The sequence below is a fragment of the Pimephales promelas genome, chromosome 7 (assembly GCF_988280905.1).
Source record: "Pimephales promelas chromosome 7, fPimPro1.hap1.1, whole genome shotgun sequence".
Taxonomy (NCBI): Eukaryota; Metazoa; Chordata; class Actinopteri; order Cypriniformes; family Leuciscidae; genus Pimephales; species Pimephales promelas.
Window position 1 is genome coordinate 38,226,989 of NC_142775.1, and position 20,082 is coordinate 38,247,070.

Sequence of the window (20,082 nt, forward strand, 5' to 3'; positions counted from 1 at the left end):
TAATTCAAAATCACATAGGCTGAATGGAAGTCAATTAAAGCCAGACCGATTTATCGGCAGGCCGATATTATCGGCCGATATTAGGCATTTTCTAAACTATCGGTATCGGCAGTTATAATGGCCGATATATGAATATTTCTAAAAGAAAAGAAAAAAATGGACGAAACACGCTTGAACCATGTCGTGAGTGTTGGAGTTGTATAGTTTGTCCACCAGAGGGCACTCTACACGTCCCTGTTGGCAACACTCATTGAGTTGGTCACGATACATATATTGCTTGAATAACAATTAAAAGAACATCGCCATCATTTCTCTTAACTCACATAAGCATGACAATTTGTGACTATCATATCCAGATTTGCTTCTGTTAAATAAGCCGAGAGTGAAGCGGAATTAGCTAGTAATAGTTACCTTACGTTGTTACAGTGTAGTTGACTGACTGTCCTTTTAACTTTTGACAATGTGACTGAAGTATTTCTTTAATAGCGCCTGACAGTTATAGCAATGAGACGGATCATCTCAGTATGACAATCCATTGCTAAACTATGGCTCATCATAGACTAGCTAACCATAAAGCTAGCTAATGCTATTATCATCAGTCTGTTCTGTTGTGACGATTAAACAAACAAGTTTCTTTTTAAAATGCATTATCATATTATTTTAGTTAAAACTCATAAATAACTACAAATAACTAATGTTAGGGAAATCTGTTAATGTTTTGTTGCGCGTTTCTGAAAAAAAAATCTATATATATCGGCTGATATATCGGAATATCGGATTTTAAAACCAAAAAAATATTTGTATCGGTATCGGCCTTCAAAATCCTTTATCGGTTCAATTGTGGCTTCTAAATATAATGTTTCAGCCTATAAACCGCCAATAATTCATTATTCTCAGCATACTGTCATCAAAACAAACCTTATTTATCCCAGCTGCTCGTGAAACCATATTTTAATGTATTTTGAGTCGCGGTTTTGGTCACGATTTTCTATCGAGTTTCTATCAAATGCCAGATAAATGTCTTGAAAAGTCGAGTTTGATGTTGTCTTTTAAACATTTGACTCCCCTAACTGTGCATTTTGCATTTTATAGCATCATATGCATTTTAAATGGCTTTCCTCTGGTGTCTGTGACCTGTGACCCACTGACACCACATCATGTGCAACGCTCGTTTGGAAAGTAGCACATTATTATCAGAGTCAATGCACCTTCAGAATGTCCCGTCTAATGAAGTCCAGCTCGCGATCAATCAGTCCTGCCTGCTTTTGTTTGGCATCTCACCCAAATGAGTGACAATGGTCAGCGTAATCTAAGATTTTCCAGGCGTAAAGTAGACCGGCAGACAGTGGTAAATTAAACAAAAGGGGGTTTTGTGAGAAGTCAATCCGTGAAAATTGAGCTTTGGGGCCTTAGGCTGTCTCCAAACATCCCTGTAATACAAATACACGTAATTATATGACAATTCAGATTACAGGGAAGAATTACTGCTTCTTATTTGCTCTGTTCCTAAACCTAGTGAGCTGCCTTGGTGTCTACAGCCTACATAGAGCCGCTTGCATAAACTGCACAAACTTAGACTAGTCTTACAACATGAAGTCATGACTTTCAAGTCAAGTAGCGTGTTATCTATACGCATTTTGAGCTATCCGTGTGTATGCATGTCTACGCCGTTAAATGTCCGAGCGAAACGAAGCAAAATGGAGATCTACATCTGGGGAGCGATATTTTTAATTTTTTATTCAAAAATGGTATTAACCGCAGTGATGGGTAGGTTTAGGGACAGGGTTGGGGTAGGTAATATATTTATATATATACAGTAATGTAACGTTAAGTCAACGGCGTTCATAAACACGCTGAAAAGTGATTATGCGTGTTGATAGCACGCCAAAAATGGAAATACGAATTGGCGTGTCATACATACGCCATTTCATGAGATCATACATGAGGTCTTAAGGCCATTGCACACAGAGTCCGAAATTCGCATCCGAAATTTTCGCACGTTAAAAAAAAAATTCGACCTCACGTTATGTCAGTCACGCTTGCACACCGCCTCCGAAACTTTCGTCCGTCATAAAATTAATCGGATCGGGTTCGATTTTCTGCGTTTTTCGCATCCAGAGCCAGCATTTTGAGAGGTCTTTTGACAATTCAGGGCCGGGGGGAGCTCGTCCTCAAATCATTGAACATTATGCGCCGTGCTTTCAGTTTCGGTTTTCAATTCGATCAAGTGTTTATGTTCTCTTCTCTATATTGGATTATGAAATTAATAAACCTCCCCTTTCAATCAGATTGAAATTTAGGATCGAATAAGGTGTGATTGAGCAGCCTATTCGATAACTAATGTATTATTTGGGCACAATATACACAATAACAGCCAAGCTGTTCTGTCTGCCCAGCGCTTCCACCGGGCCGCGCGCGGGTGTGTGTTTGTCCGTGTGTGTGTCCATACCTGGTCCATTTCAGACACACTGCCAGTCTCCGTTCAGAATCGATTGGTTCACGGAAATTGGTGGTCTTGTTTTTAATATGTGGCTCCAGAATCGCTAGCAAAGCATCGAACTGTCCCACTGACATTCTGAGGTAATAATTTTGAATCGCTCAGGATAAATTCGCAACTCCTTGATAAGGAACTCTCCTTCCTCTCGGCGCAATTTCAGGATTGGATGGACGCAATATTTTCTCTTTCTTCCCTTTTCAATAAGAGAGAGGGCAAAAATCATCCTCACTGCTTGACGAATCCATTTGGTATTTTTGCGTTTTTTCCCGCAAAGGTTTAAGAAATACGCAACGGACTCGGTGTGCAAGGTTTCTATGCGTGACGAATTTTTAAGCTGACGAACACGAAAATACGCATACGAATATTTCGTGCTCGGTGTGCAATGGCCTTTACTCTTGAGGTCTTACTCTTTTCTTTAAAACGTTTCTAAGTCAGTTACATAACATAGATCAGCCTAATTTAAAACCGAAGACTGATTACCCCTTACTTATATATTGCAAATTATGATTTTATGCTTTTAAAAGAAGTCTCTTCTGCTCACTATACTGCATTTAGTTTATTAAAAATACAAAAAAAACCTGTAATATTGTCAAATATTATTACACAATAAATAAAATAAATCAATACTTTTATTCAGCAAGAATGCATTAAATTGATCAAAAGTTACAGTAAAGACATTTGTTACAAAATATTCTATTTCAAATAAATGAAAGCTTTCTATATCAAAGAATCCTCAAAAAAAATTGTGCTCAACATTGATAATAATGTTTTTTGAGCATCAAATCATCATATTAGAGTGATTTCTGAAGGATCGTGTGACACTGAAGACTGGAGTAATGATGCTGAAAATTTAGCTTTGATCACAGGAATATATTATATATATATATATATATATATATATATATTAAATTTTAATAATATTTAACAATATTACTTTTTGCATTTTAAATCAAATAAATGCAGCCTTGGTGAGCTTAAGAGACTTCTTTTAAAACATAAAAAAAATTGGAATGGCAGTGTGTATATATATATATATATATATATATATATATATATATAAATATGCATGCATACATACATAAACACACACACATATATGCAATTATGACTTAAGATCATAAGAAATGATGGTATGGCCGCAGGAAACCTCATTGTTGATCATAGTGCTAGTCGACATGTTCACAAGCTTACGATGACAGATTAGAGAGACCTGAACGACATTTTTATAACTCCAGTAGCGATAAGGATGTGATTTTTGTGTTATTTATGTCTCCGTCACAGTGCTGAACTGAAATCTGAGCGTTGATTTAGTGGAGTATAAACTCCTTTTCTTCTCTGCCGTTTTCCTCCTCCATAGTTCACTTGTACGCTCAATTATTTTCCTCAAATCTTTCTCAAGTGGTGCCATCGTACAAAGCTCCCAATTTATGTTTAAACAAGCTATAGGGACGACTGACTGAAGGGTCAAAGTAAGCATATTGAATAAAAATAGAAAAGAAGCAATTTACAAATACTGGCACTGGCACATACATGAGGTGAGTACTGTAATTCAAAGTGTCCAGAGCAACTCTCGCTATTCATCTGGAAAATAAATCCCCGTCTCATTTCCGACTGCTTTAATCTTGTTGAGAAAGGTTTTATTTTTGTAATGGCTCGGTAATAGTGACGGGAAGTGAATTTGTTCTTTTGTTCGAGAGTAGTGCATTTCATAAAACCCATCAAACAGCGAGACGAGAGCATTGTTTGAAATCTCTCTGTGTGCGCAGCCGAGGATTTCAACCTCTTGAAATGTCTTACTTTGTTGTAGAGCAAGTTAACACCCACATTCCTCACAAAGACCTGCCTGTGAGAGGAGCGATATATATATATATATATAAATATATATATATCCGAAAGTGGAACATGAAAGAAGAGTAATAAATGTATTAACAAGTGGATGTACAGAGGCAAGGAGAAAGCTGAACCTCTGTATTCCCAAGGTAATATTTCCCGGCGCTACAGCCACAGTCAAAAATAAATAAATAATGAAAAGCTCATCCTCAGATGATTGCAAATATGCATTTGGTGTTTAGTAGGTGATTAATGGAGCTAAACCAATATGTACCACCAAAAATAAAACGTAAGGCTGATATTAAAATTCTCATCACATGCATGTGTTTTAATGGACGCAGTCAAAGACATGCATTTAATATGTGAAGAAGGACTTCAGACGCCTTCATTTACGAACGTTATTCTGACATTTGTCCTATACATTAGCAATTGCAAACACACTTTTTTTATTGACTTTGCACCAGAAAGGCAGCAAATCGCAGTGTGTGAAACGTAATTTGCCTGCAAAGTGAGGATCTGTTGAAAAAATTACTTTTGATTTGGATGTCAGATGTCACTTGCAACGGCATAATTGCTCCAAATAGTTTTATTTTGTACATTTGCATGCAGCAATTTTGCACTTATGCTTGCACACTGTGGAGACCTGCTTTTGAAAACTGATTAAGAGAGTCTAGATAAAAAGTCAGTGTCGGACAGTGGACTGTGATAATAATTAAATGGATTTATTGCAAGCAATAAAGTCTTAAACATAGGTGTTGCGTTGCTGGTCAGTTGATAATCGTGCTAGAACTGACATCTGTCTATGTTTGCAGCACTGTGCTTTATTAATGGGCTTGCTGGCATGTCTGCCATGTTCTTGCCAGCTTTCTTTGTCTTCAGCCTTTCTTAGTCATTAACTCGCGGGCCTGACAGCCTCGCCAGCCAAAGCAGCGATCCCTTTGACTAAAACCTTGTAAATTAACACAATTAGCTCAGCATCATCCTGCTAATTAGCTCCCTCTCTGTGTGTGTGTGTGTGTGTGTGTGTGTGTGTGTGTGTGTGTGTGTGTGTGTGTGTGTGTGTGTGTGTGTGTGTGTGTGTGTGTGTGTGTGTGTGTGTGTGTGTGTGTGTGTGGTGTCTGGCCAGGCTGCTGGGGGATTCAGGCGAGGGAAAACCACATGCCCATCTTCTATTGTGGAGAAAGTACTCTGATATACACACACAATACACTGATGGAGTATCAGAGGGGGTTTATTTATAGAGGCAGAGAGTAGACATCATACAGTAGATGCCGAAATACAACTAGGGCAGGGTGATATACTGAATATTATGTTATATTTGTGATGATTTTTTTGGTAACACAAAATTAAGTGATATTGAGAATAGTGCTGTGATTTTATTTTGTGTGTAAGAGTATGTAATTAGACTAGTTTCATAATCCTTTATTGCCTCATTCAGAAGAATTTAACTTTTTATTATAACAGCATTTATGAAACCTAGGGATGCACCGATATGAAAATTTTTGCCGATAAACTTGAAAGCCGATAACCGATATTTCGGCCGATAAACTGAAATCCAAATTTTTATCTAATTTTGAGAGCCTGATTACAAAAACAAAAGTCTCGCAATTAAATCCATGTCGCGCACAATTATATTGATGTTCTCATTATAGTGTTGTATAGCCGATATGACAGATTTGCGTTGCACATGTTGTCCCGAACCAGATTTTCATTTTTTTGACGAGATTTCAATCATATTTCAAGAAATTCAAAAACATAAACAGTGCTCAACAAGTGTCTCAGCTGAAGGGAATAATACATTATTTATCGGCTTTAATATATCGGCCACATTTTCTTACCAGGCCGATAACGATAACATTAAAAATGAACATATATCGGCCGATGCCGATATATCGTGCATCCCTAATGAAACCTGTTCAAACTCAACTTCAATGAATCAAAATTATTCATTTGTGTCGTTGCTCAAAAATGTTAATGGATGCAATGCATCATCTTTCGGTCACACTTTAGTTTAGGGTCAATTTTTCACTATTAACTATAACTTTTGCCTCAATAAACTAACTACTGCTTATAAGGAATAAAAGATGTAGAATATAGTCATGCAGAATATGTGCTTATAAACTAGTACTAATATACAGCCTATAATATCCTAGTCATATCCATGCTAATAAGCAACTAGTTTATAGTGAGAATTGTTACCCATCTTTCACACCGGTATATTAAAGTATTTTCTTTTACTAAATGTTGTTTGTGGATAAACATGATTGCTTTTAACAATATTTTGCTTTATGCATTTAATTAATGTTATTGTCAAAATCGTGGTTCGTTTGAGAGAAAAAACAAAACAGTTTGGACCAAATATCAAGATATACAGCTCTTTGAAATCAGGAAAATTAATGCAAAGCTATATTGTGGTCTTACAGATGAAGGATTTATCTTTTATTTGTGGTGCACATGCTATCTTTGTTTATTATGTCTTGGCTTTATGAGGTGTGTAAAGTTTTTTTAAAAAAAATTGCAATTGAGTAATAAAAAAGGTTCAGTCTATATGTAATTTGACAGACTTTAAAGATCAAGGTACATGGCTAAAAGCTCGTAAACGGCATCGTTTTCTGTGACATCTCCTTTCCTTTTTGTGCCGTGAATAGTGTTTGTGAGTGCTTAGGCCCAGTAAGCTCAGATAAGCGGGAGGTGTGTGCACAATAACACGCCTGCTGGACGCTGCGGCCGAGCGCTGTTGTCATCAGAAGTCTATCTACACTCGCGCGCGACCACCCCCGTCATCCCGTCGGCTCTTGAGTAAATGTCTCTTTGATAATCCCATGCTGTGTCTAAGATGACAGCGTATGTAACTGCTTGTGTTTGCAGATGGAGTTTGGGATTAAACTTGATGGTGGCTTTTGAGCCCTGGAGCCAATAAAAGACAGTGGCTGTGGAGAGAAAAGACAGTGAGAAAGAGAGAGGCAGAACCCAGAGCGTCAGAGTAAAAGGAAAAGAGAGAAAAGGGAGCATTAGAGCGACTGAGAGGAGAGGGAGGCAGGCATGTTTTTTTTCCCCCCTTTCCAGTTCTCTGTGCTCCGGGAGGCGGGCGGCAGACAGAAAGCTGTTGTAATTCATGCTGTGCTGCGAGTTTGTGTGATGAAAGCAGTAGAGCGCTGCCTGGGAGATTGCTTTGCTGCACTCCTCCAAGCAGATTTGAAACTGTCTGGGACTGCTTTAGATGAGAGTTGGATTATAGAGTGACCTGCGATGTCTGTGTCACTCGGCTGTGTGCAGGGTGCATTATACTGTGCTAACCAGGTGTTGGAGGCCCAAATCTGCACTGTTCCTGAGATACCGACTGTCAGCAGTGCCTGCTATATGAAGCCAGGACTCTTGAAGAGCTGGATGGGGGGAAATGGAAATAATATTTTATGGTTGTTGTTGCGGTTTTGTGTGCATTTCAATCTTTTCAATGGCAGTTGCTTATTGGATCTTTGAGTCTGATGTGACAAAAAGAAAACCCTGGGATTCACGAATGGTGGTTGTCTGATGTGTTTTTAATGTCCAGTACTTTTTTTCTGTGTAGTATAATGTACACAACATTTTAGTTTGTGCAATTTGAAAGCTGATTATATGCATGAAAAATGTCTTTTTTATATATTTTTGAACTATTGATATATTGAAAATAAAAAAGGGTATTCCTAAAACCGTATTCTGGACAAATGTGGGCAAAATGGTTTTGATTTATTTTAAAAAAAAAATTATTCCCTTGATCCGAGCGTTACAAGACTTGGCTACTTTTCCTAAGTTTGCCTCCTGAACACACACATTTTTTTTTGACTCAATTGTATAATGTTAAGTGGGTGAAAAAAAAAAACTCCTTAATCTTGTGTTTGGGTCAACCCATAGAAATGAATGGGGAAAACTGTAATTTAGAATAAGCCAAAATAAGATATCAGGTGACAGCAAAGTCACTTCATCTTTAGGTTTTAGCTCTAAGAACTTATTGGAGTGATATATTAATGTGGTTAAAAAAATAAGCATAATTTACATAAAAAATATGGTACTTTTTGAAGTAAATAAATTCAAAAATACCCCCAAAATAAAAAACCCCACCATAAATGGATAGACAAAACTTTATCGAAGACAGTGATATAACATTTATAATAAATAAAAAGTCCTCTGTGGCCACATTTGTCCATTATTACAGGATTAAGGGCTATAAAGTGAATACGGTTTGAGGGCTACCTAGCCACGTGACTACTTCCAAAGCAAACGTCTCAAAAACCCAAATATTGGCAGATTAACCAACATGGCATCACAAAATTAATCAATCTCTATTCATAAGGGCTGTTTATCAAGTTTCTAACACCTGTTTGTTTTTTGTTTGCTGATTGTTTAGGCTTAAAGATGCAGTGGACGCCAGAGCATGCGCAGTGGGCCGAGCAACATTTCGACATCTCATCCACCACACGTTCCCCCGCACATAAAGCAGAGGCGTATCGTGGACACCTGCAGCGGACCTACCAGTATGCCTGGGCCAATGACGATATATCCGCTTTGACGGCCTCCAACCTTCTGAAAAAGTACGCAGAGAAGTATTCTGGTATCCTGGAGGGTCCCAGCGAGCGGGCGCTCCTCTGCTCATACTCAGAGAGTGCCCATGGACTCCTGAATGGACGCAAGTCGGAGAGCGAAGCATGGCAGGAGGGGATCTACCCAATGAGCTGTGCCGCAGATGTGATTTCTGCTAGTAAGACTGGCATGACGCCCGCCCTGCCTCCTCCAGATGTGACGGCAAGTGTTGGCAGCTCCACGGGAGTGAGCGAGTCCAGCTACTCCAGCAGTAATTGTGGGAATCATGCGTCTACTGCACTCCACTCGGGTATCCCCTCTCAGGAATTCGCTAGCAGTTACAATGGCTCGTACTTGCATTCCACTTACAGCGGCGGGCAAAGCACACCAGCTCTCCCGTCCCCACATCCCTCACCTTTGCACAGCGCTGGGCTCCTTCAGCCTCCACCCCCGCCACCTCCAACCCTGGTGCCCAGCTACAACGCAAGTTCCCCCAATCTGTCCAGTTACAATTACCCTCCAGCAGGGTATCCCCCACAGACTGCTGTTCCCCCAGGCTACAGCCCAGGAGGAGCACCCCCTCCTTCAGCTTACTTGCCCTCAGGCATTGCTGCCCCCACTCCCCTACCTCCTTCCACCCTTCCCGGTTACTCCTACCAGTCCCACAACCATGGGCCAATTGCACCAACCCCTTTGAATGGCAGCTCGGCTAACACACTGAAAAGAAAAGCATTTTACATGACGGGCCAGGGAGATATGGACTCCAGTTATGGAAATTTCAACTACAGCCAGCAGCGTTCTTCTCAAAGCCCCATGTACAGAATGCCAGACAACAGTCTTGTGGACTCAACCAGAGGGAATGGATTTGACAGGAATGCTGACACGTCATCTTTGGCGTTTAAGCCCACAAAGCAGTCAATGCCACCGGATCAGCAGCGAAAGTTTGGCAGTCAGTCCGGCAGGGCGCTAACCCCTCCTTCATACGGATCCTCCAAAGGCTCCTTGGGATCCCTGCGGTCAGGCGAGTCATTTGGAAAGTTTGGTTCCCCCGTTTTGAGTGACCATGGTGACGACAGCAGACAGCATCTCCCCCATTCCATGGGCACGACAACTTCATCCAGCCACCCTGCTGAGGAGCAGTTAAAAAACAGCGATGCTAGTCTGGTAGAGATGGTCACCACTGAGATTCTGCAGCAGACGCCCCCTGTGGACTGGAGTGACATTGCTGGACTGGAGATGGCGAAAGCCACCATCAAAGATGAGGTCCTGTGGCCTATTCTGAGGCCAGACATGTTCAGCGGACTGGCCCCATTACCTCGCAGCATCCTTCTCTTTGGACCTCAGGGCACGGGTCGGACTCTTCTAGGTCGGTGTATGGCCAGTCAGCTTGGCGCTACTTTCCTCCTGCTTAGTGGCTCTGCACTGGTCACAAAGTGGCTGGGAGAGGGCGAGAAGATCGTCCAGGCCTCATTCCTTGTCGCTCGCTGCCGGCAGCCTTCGGTGGTCTTCATCAGCGACGTAGATCTGCTGTTGTCCGCCCAGTTGAGCGAAGAAAGCCCGGTGAACCGAATCAAGAGCGAACTCCTCCTCCAGCTTGATGGAGTTCTAAGCTCACCAGAGGAACATGTTCTAGTGGTGTGTTCCACCAGCAAACCTGAAGAGATTGACGAGTCTCTGCGAAGGTACTTTGTCAAGCGGTTGCTCGTCCCCTTACCGGATGCCACTGCGCGACATCAGATAATCAGCCAGCTGATCTCACAGCACAACTACTGCCTCAGCGACAAAGAGGTTGCCCTGCTTGTTCAGCGGACAGACGGCTTTTCCGGGCTGGATGTGGTCCGACTTTGCCAAGAGGCCATGGTCGGTCCTCTCCACGGCTTGTCCGGTGCAGACATTTCCGGAATGATGCCGGGTCAGATGAGGCCGGTATCATACCAAGACTTTGAGAATGTGTTTTGCAAAATCCAGCCCAGCATATCACAGAAAGAACTTGATACATACACTGAATGGAATAAGATGTTTGGCTGTAGTCAGTAAAGACAAGAGCGAGGGCATAACTAAATCGGTGGGGTGACCTCCCCTACTCTAAAAGGGGATACAATTCAGAATTCTTTGGGTGACACATGCAGTTAAACAGTGTGGTTATTACAAATGTAGATGACCCCTAAAGAAGAACCTGAAGGACGGTCAGATAGAGTTGAATGATGCATGACTGTACTTAAGTCAAGGTCTGGCCCTTTGCACATAATCCAGACAGAGAAATACTGTTTTCTGGGCTCAGTACTGCAGACGCAGAGCTCCACTTACCGAGGGGGCTCTGTAAGTGAGGACAAACTTCTTTGTGTGTAAATATCATTCTGCTGTTTTTGAGATTATGTTGCTATGAAGTGCCTGAAGTGGTACTTTATTGATTTGGATTTGGATTTGTTTGCCTCACCATCTCATTGGTGGCATGTGCTAATATAGAGAGCTTTAACATGAAACTAAAACAGATATGTTCTGCTTTTTGTTCTTTTCAACACTTCTTTCAAAAGAACAACAGTATTCCTCAATCAAGTCTGACCTGTAGACCCCTGGAAGGGCAGGAGAAGGTCCATGTTGTACTTTGAATCTGGATCCTAATTTATGAAATTCATTTGTGTTAGATTTTCTTCAAAAACTCAGGAAAGTGATTTGTGATTTGTACAGTACCTCAAAAAAGATTATGAGATAGCACTACATACTGCTGACAACATTGGGTTTGGTTTCTAATTTCTAACTCTAGGTTTACCTCAACCAATTAAAAAATGAAAAGGATATGACTATGAATGTAACCAGAACGTTTCTGGGTTGTTTGGAAGAAAAATTTGAGGAGTTTCTTTTTCTTCCGTTATATTCTTATTGTTCTTACTAAATTCCTTTGCGGATATTTCTTCAAGTTTCGAAGGCAGAATTGCTCCCTGCATAGCACAGTTCAGACTCTACAATGAACGTTTGAGTCCGAGATGGGCGGTGTCTTCTTGTGTAGATAAGGTTTGTCTGAAACCACGAGTATGCAGTAGACGTCAACATTTGCGTGTTTGTCTCCTCTCTGCAGAATAGACAAAAACGTTGGGGTGAACCAAAACTTTACAAAGAGGCTACTAGATTCTTGAAGTGGAAACATTTTCACGTTTTTCGTAACGCGTTTCATTTTTGTTTCGGACTCTGTCCTGCTGCTGTGTGGTGTTGGTGTAAAGATATCTGAAGGATCATGTGTACCCCTCATTCTGTTCTACCTCAGTTTAGCACTATTTTCTCTGCAACTAGAACAGAAAGATGAGAGCTTGGTGTCTTTAACCTCTTTAGGTTTGCTCCACTCTGAAGCCTCCATAAAGAACAAGCTGCCTTTTTGCCCCCCCCAAAAAAAGATTTGTGTCTCACTACCTGTGCAATTTTTTGCTTAGAGTGCCCAGTTGTCTCTAAAAACACTTATTGATGGGGTCTCTATGGGGCCACGTTACCTAAAGCCAGAAACATATTCTACGCAGGTACGCAAGCACTTCTAGTTAGAAGACTTTAAGCATTGTTGCATTACGAAAAGCGTCAGATCGCAATTTATAACGCAATGCAAGCAGGCTAAAGCAGGCATTACTATTTTGTTTATACATTGAGTTTTCTTTTTCAGGTCAACTACTATTATAGCAAAGCAACCGTTTATTTATTAGCAAGTCCACCCAGTTTAACGGCACAGACATTTAAAAGAAACTATCGCCCCCTTGAGTATGGAGGTTTGCTACAACCACAATATTACGTACAACAGGACCATGCTTTGGCTAAGCGTTGCCATTTGTGCACTTGCTTACAGTATGCTTCTGGCTCAAGGTAGCACAGGATGTTGGTAACCATAAGACGAAACCTTGTGTTTGAATGTATTTTTTTGATGTTTACTTTCTCTGATCATTTGAGTCAGCTTTTTTTCTTTTGTCTAGCACTAGAGAGTTGGTGAAGCAATGTGTTCCCTCTGTCAATTTTCTCTGCCTTTATATCATGTGTCTCAAATGTTGGGGAGAAAGCACACTCTGTTTTGACTTTTTTTTTTTTTTTGGTCCACTGCAGTGTAATTTGACACCATTTAAAGGTGCTTATTTAGCGGTTGGAGGCACCAAACCTCCAATACATGTGTGTGTATATATGACATATCGTTGAAGAAATATCTGTTTGCTTTTTTGACAGACATCCAGATAGTCTTTTCAGTAGCTGTGAGACACCACTTACTTCACAATGTTCGTAAAGTGATATGTACGCCCAAAGGACTACGATTTCTAGCCTTGTTTTGTCGTCTAAAGTGGAAGCCTTTTTTTTTTTCTTTAGGGGTATTTTCATTCTGCTTTCTTGTTTTTGTTTTGTGTTGTTTTGAAGAAAAAGTTACTATGTGCAATTTGTCAAATGCACTTTTAATGTTTTGTTTTAAAGCCGATCATACTTAATTGTCCTCCTTCAAAACCAAAGCGAACAAAACTATTTAAGATCCACAACTCTAAGATCAAATATTCAGATCCATAAGATCTGAATTCATCCACACATTTACACGTTTGGAGAAATTTGTATGGAACTTCGCATAGGTTAAACCTGTGATATCCTCAAAGTATTGCTCTGTTTTGTTGAAAATGATCGTACTCTGGATTTCAAAGCCAAATAGCACTGATAAACAAAACCCACATTAACCCTGAAGAGGAATGATCTTATAGTGCTACTGCTGGCGGTGTTGTCAGGGTTGGGGCTAACGCTAATGTTTGAAGCTTGAAACAAAACTGATTTATTTTTGAAAGCTCTTTATAATTGGTTAAAGGAATGTTACCGACAGCATTGGTGTATGACTCGTCACTTGTTTTCTATTTTATTATTGTTTTTAAACACCAGATCACATTTAAAAGTGCAGTGGGCCAATTATTAAAATACGTTTATTTTTATTATAGCCAGAAGTCTTTACATGTTACCGTAGCGTGATTAAAACTTTTTGCATCCAATTTTTCAACTTCAGTGAAAATGTACAGTAAAGCTGGTAACTTTACTCCCAAAAGTTGTGATAATCAAGCATTAATCCACTACTTTTAAACCAATTTACAGCAAGTTAATTCATGCAATTGCTGTAATAAAAAAGCTTTTAACCCTCCAGAAACTCTTTACCTGTTTAATTCCATTGAAAATGTTGCTGTAACTTTTACTGTAAATTTGAAAAGTGAGGGATTAGTCCAAATTATATTCTGAGGTAATCAATATTATGCCACAAATGCTGTCGATAGAGCTTAGCTTGTATTGAACCGGAACATTCCTTTAATTGATTGCAAAATAGAAAGAAATGTGGGAACATCCAAAAAGTACAATATGTTTTAAAGCACATCTCCTATGTATATATAAATCAAAATATCACTCGATTTTAGTTTCTTTGTGTTGGTTTGCTTTTATAAATGTTTCTTTCACCGATATGTAACTGTCATCAGTGTTTGTTTTTCAACCATGATTCTTTATGACCATTTCTACCTCATTGCTACATATTGACATGTAGTACCTATGTTCTGTCTTTTTTGAATGTCACACATTTGTATAAAAGAAAATAAAAAAGAAAGAAAAACGTATAAAAAATGTAAAAGAACAAAAAAAAAATCAATAACTAAAAAAAGGCTTGTTCGCAGTCTACCTCAGAAAGACTGTCTGTCCGTACACTGAGCAGTGGAGTAGCTGCACATACTGAAAAGACACGCATTAGGCAGAGACGATGCACACTGACCACATGAACTCGGACCATTCGTTACGCCGCCGTGATCGGGGATATTGTGGACTGTATAGGTCTTCTCCAAGGTCTCTACATGCAAGTTTTTCTTTTCATTTTTCAATTGAAGTAAATCGCTTTCCCCCCCACCTTGTGAATTGTAGTGTGCATGTGGATGTGTGTGCACTTATTATGAAGTGTGTAAGTGTGCATTTTTATATATGAAAATTCGATATGAAATGTAGGTACATTTCATATACCATATTTGTACATTAGATACACTTGCACATTTGTGTACTTAATGTACATTTGTTATTAGTATAACATTTTGAAACGCACCACATACATGTTAATATGTGTGTGTATACAAAATTGCCATAATTACATTCAACGTAAATGTATTTTCATGTATGCATAGGGGCAAAGGACAATAAAAGATCATTCAAATGCTTTTGAAACGTCGTGTTTTCTTTTTCTTTTCTGTTGCATTCCTCGTGCATCACAATTTTAGACTTCTCCGTGAACTGTAAATCTGTTTTGAAATGGTTCATTGAAAGATGTGTTTGAGAGACCTATACACTGCACAATATATCAAAGTATTTTTTTTTTCTTTTGTTTAACGAGCGCTTCTACGATGAAATGACATTTTAACAGGGCACCAGTTTAGACATCCAATCAGATCGCATTCATTTTTGCATTTATTTATGGTTTTCTTTCTTCTTCGTTGTGTGAATGTGCAAATGTATAAATGCTAATGGATTTTTCAGGTGCCAGCCTGTCTAATCTAATATCTGTTCAAAACTGTTAACCCCCTTAAATGGAAGGAAATTTGAATATTTCACTCTTAATGAGCTGTAAATCCAGCTTGAATTATTTGATAATTTCCAGATTTTAGGATGTTTTTCTGTAAAGTTTGCACTGTGAAACGTGCTGTATGAATAAAATGTGCTTTCTATAACAATGTAAAGCTATGGTAGGCAATGTTTTTCACAAAACAAAACATTGAAACTCCTTGCATCCTGATAGTAATTGTAAAAATGGTCTAAATAAATATTCAATAATGTATACCTTCTGTTGAAGTCTCGAGACCAAAAATTGTCCAGTTGCGTTCAGATTGATTTTAATGTTCGTGGTTCTGCAGAGTTGTACACGCACACAGCCCCAAACAAACAGCAGCTGCCTTCTACAGCTTCTCCAGAACCAAAACCACGAGCTTATGCTGCGTTCACGCCATGTCATTTTCTACTCGGAGCGGTTTACGTCCTCAGACTCACAGGCTGCATCCGAAATCGCGTGAGTAGGTACTATATTTAAATAAGAACGTGCTTCGCGACCGTTAAAAAAGTACGTTCTATGATTACGCGTAGTATGAACGAGTCCGGACGTACTACATGCGCCATGTTGTTGTCGCGTGACATAAGCTGTCCCAACAGTGCGAAAATTTAAAGAGCCCATTCCAGTGACTGCACCAACTTCGCGCTGTTTTTAGTTCTGTTTTCATCTGCGTCTTTACCTCATCCGAGCCGACAGTCGAGAGGAGGCGTCGGTCAGCTGCTCGCGCACGCCTTTTGAGGAATTTCTCAAATAACGTTTATTTACCTAATAAATTTTACCTCATAAAACACACACACACAACCCCTATGAACAATGACAGATGTTGATTTGTGGCAAGGAAAAATTTATTTGCTTGTGAAAATGGTTTCCGCCATTTTCAAATAACGACAACAACTCCTCTCCCGTGGCATCATGGGATAGTAAAGTGTCCATCGTATGGGCACTTAAGAATCTCGCCGGAAGTAGTAGGTCTTCCGGGTACTTTTCGCCGACTGTTTTTCGAATTCTATGATTTCGGACATACTACTCTGCTCGCGTACTGTTTTTTGCATACTATCTAGTAGGGAAGTATTCGATTTCGAATGCAGCTTCAAATTTTAAAAGTGCAAGAGAAACGTAGCTATAAGTCTGAATCTGAGCAACGGCTCGAATTAGCATCTCTTATTCACAGTATTTATGTGATTATCAAAGCTAGCTTACTATTTCCAGATAGCAAACTGACATTGAATCAACGTGGAAATATGACATCGAAACATTGTTGATCTGACATTGTTTTGCTCATCGAATTAACGTTGAATCAACGCCAGACGCGTCATTCTTTCAAAACTATCGGAAATCAACTTGAAATCAACGCGTTGTTTCAACGTTATGAAAGCAAACCAATTTTCGATTTTCATTTAGCTTTGAAGAATGCCGCGTCTGACGTTGGTTCGACGTTAATTCGATGAGCAAAATCAACGTTGTTTCAATGTCATGAGAGACGTCGTTTCCACGTTGATTCAATGTCAATTTGCTGTCTGGGTTGCTAGCCTCTCTGAAATCGCCTACCTTACCTTTAAATCTTTATTTTTAAGCCTGTTTGGCTTAAAAGTGTACATGATATACTATGTAAACTTTTTGAGATAGGGCCTTTGAGTGATGTAGGCATTTAATTGATTTATTTTAATTGATAAATCTCGTTTTCACTACATTTACTTGTAGTGTAGCCCTACAGCTACTTGTCAATCTATCGCTGACTCATTGTATTGCCCAGCGCTAGCACTGCGGATGCTTTATTATTTGGTGAAGTTTTTACACTGCAACCCATTTAAAAGGCCGAGTACTTTTGCATTAAACAAAACTAAAGCTTTTAAAGCCCAATACCTGGAGTTTAAGCGGCACGTTTCCAGAGTCTACCCAGTAATTACGCTTCTGAAAGATGACCATTAGCATCTGTTTCCAAAACCATTTGCTGCATTTCTTAAATACAGTTTCCATTGTTTGTGATATTTCATTATTCTTCATTTCGAATAAGACATTCCATTAATGGCCTGGATTTTTTTTTTTTTTTTTTTTTTTTTTTTGATGGCGTAATTATGTATTTGGATAGTCTATGCGTGGGAAGCTGCAGTGCAATTAACATTGGGAAGTTGGTGCATTTGGTGCCCATGGCTGTTTCATCTGTAAAGAGCTGTGTGTCATTTCCATGGCTGTACATGTTTAAATACTCTCTCTTAATGGATGCAATTCAACAGGGTCCTCCAGAAACACAGGGAACGCGCTCGGGCCAAATCACAACGAGGGGACGATGAGATGTACTTTTTATTGGGCCGTCTCGTGTTCATATTTGTAATTTATGTCTTAAATGGAGAAAGAAGGCGAGCGGACCTCAAACACACAATGCTGGAGACACATGCGGTGTGTGTTTATAACGTGGGAAGATAAATGCACGCAAACGCCTTCAGAATCTGACATTAAATGGGAGACGCGTTGTAATTTCTTTCTCATTTGATTGTACATTTCCTTTTTATCTCAAATACCTGGAAGGTTGCCTCAGTGTTCATTAAAATGCAATTAATTCTGCAACTGTGATGTTGATGTGTGCGAGTCTCCTTTACTTCGATATAGGTCAGAGCGTGGCAGCCGATACGGGCTAGTGTTGCTGAGTCATGCATCGACTTATGAAAGCTGATAATCACGAGGCTTTAGCTCCATCAAAACTCTCAGGTCACTTTTTATTTTACAATAAGCTCATCATTGTCACGGTGGGGGTGGCGCACATTTGTATTGCTCAGCACTGTGTTACATTTTGTGCTTTACATTTTATTTATTCAAAATGATTGGGGTAATGAAGGTGTAAAATACAAATTAATTAATTATTCAAATAAACTTTGAGGTAATGACTTAAAATCAAGAATGAATGGCAGAAAAAAAGTCCAAGTGACTCTACATCTGTTAATGTATGAACTAAGAATGAACACTATTGTTACAATATTTATTAGTCAATGCTAATTCTTAAAAAAACAAGCATTCATAGTTAGTTCATGTCAGCTCAGGTACATGAAATAATATTAACAGATTTTAATTATTGTATTAGTAAATGTTGGAAATAACTAAGATTAATAAATGTTTTAGAAGTATTTTGGTAACTACAATAAGGTTTTAATTTATTAACATTAGTTAATGTATTAACTAACATGAATATTTTTTAAACGTTAACCTTTGCAGTTAATAAAAATTCAGCTGTTGATGCATGTGAATTAACGTGAACAAACAATGTTAACAAACACAACTTTTGATTTTTAATAATGTATTAGTAACCTTACTGTAAAATTACTATCAACATTTACTATTTTTGAAGATCAAACATTGTATCTGTTACCGTTAGTAAATGCACTACTAGCAAGCATGAACATGATTATTATTCAAAATAACAGGTTAATAAAATCTGCAAAAATGTATTGCTCATTTTTAGTTAGCTAAAGCATTAAGAAATAAAGTGTAACCACAAATTCCTCTAAATACATCCTCTATCTACTCAAATGTCTACAACAGAGCATAATGCAATGCTTGACCTTTCATGTCCATGTGATGAATTAATGGAAACATCAACTGTGATTTCTTTTCTTTCTTGACTTATTAAATCGGACTGCAACAGTTAAGATGTTTTTCACAAAATTGGATTAAGAATGCAATACTACCGTTTATTTTATAAATGATAAATGAATGTCCACGTAACCTGATTAGAACACATTGATTTTTATGTGCTTTGAGTCCATGAAGCACTAAGGTGCCAATGAAACTGATCTCTTCTTTGTGGTTTAGCGTTCAATAGAGAACATTTTGAGAATGTTTCCTTTCACACAGACGGGCTGTAAAGAAAACGGCAGGCCTCGGTTTGCTGTCATCAGGTTTAGTATGATGAATGAGAAATTCACTTTCCTTTGTTTCTCAGTTTCAAACAAACAGAGACTGATATAAAACTCTTCCTTCCTCACATTGATCGCCTGGTATGTTTTGTGTAAGTGAGCCTGTAGAACAATGTAGCCTATGTATGAGTGAGATCTTTGAATCTCACACAAAAAAACAGGACGAGTTGAGTATAAAAACTACACTGTAGTTATTGGGGTTTGTAAATATAGGGCCATCAAAGATCCACTTGTCCAAGCTTTAGCCAAGTAAAAGTTGCATAAAATTACACTATTATTAGGGCCGGTTTTGTGATCATCAGTACCAGCTTCCTGATTATCATGATGAATTTTAAAACAAAAACAAAACAAACAAAAATCAGGAAAAAAGGAAACAAAAAATAAAGATGCACTCCACGTAAATATATTCTAACATTAACTTCTTCATTTGCATTTGAATGAAAGTGAACCACACTTGCAGGTCAGTTTAGTCCCCACTTAGTGTTCACAGTAGCATTTTATCACCTAAACCTAAATATACCGAACCTAAAGGCGTGGGATGTGTGTTGGCTTTTATGACGTATATTTTGCAAAGGAACTTACCGAACATCCAAACAATGCTGTTTGCTGGGCGAAATGCGCTTGCATAGCACTAATGCTCAAAAAAATTAATTGGTTTGAGTAGAGCTAACTCAAATTAAACAATTTGTTCAATCAAATTAACTTTTATGAGTATTTAGAACTTC

The 20,082-nt window shown here is 38.8% G+C and overlaps 1 protein-coding gene across 2 annotated transcripts in view; it reads left to right on the forward strand.

Annotated features, from left to right (window-relative positions):
• The window catches only part of fign (fidgetin), a 78,326-nt gene extending 60,306 nt beyond the window's left edge, over positions 1-18,020 (forward strand). For both annotated transcript variants that reach the window (XM_089133441.1, XM_089133440.1), the window contains exon 2: positions 8,712-18,020. In XM_089133441.1, the coding sequence (XP_088989567.1) occupies positions 8,720-10,921 (2,202 nt within the window). In that variant the 5' untranslated portion in view covers positions 8,712-8,719 and the 3' untranslated portion in view covers positions 10,922-18,020. The remainder of the gene's footprint in view (positions 1-8,711) is intronic.
• Positions 18,021-20,082: the final 2,062 nt, after the last annotated feature.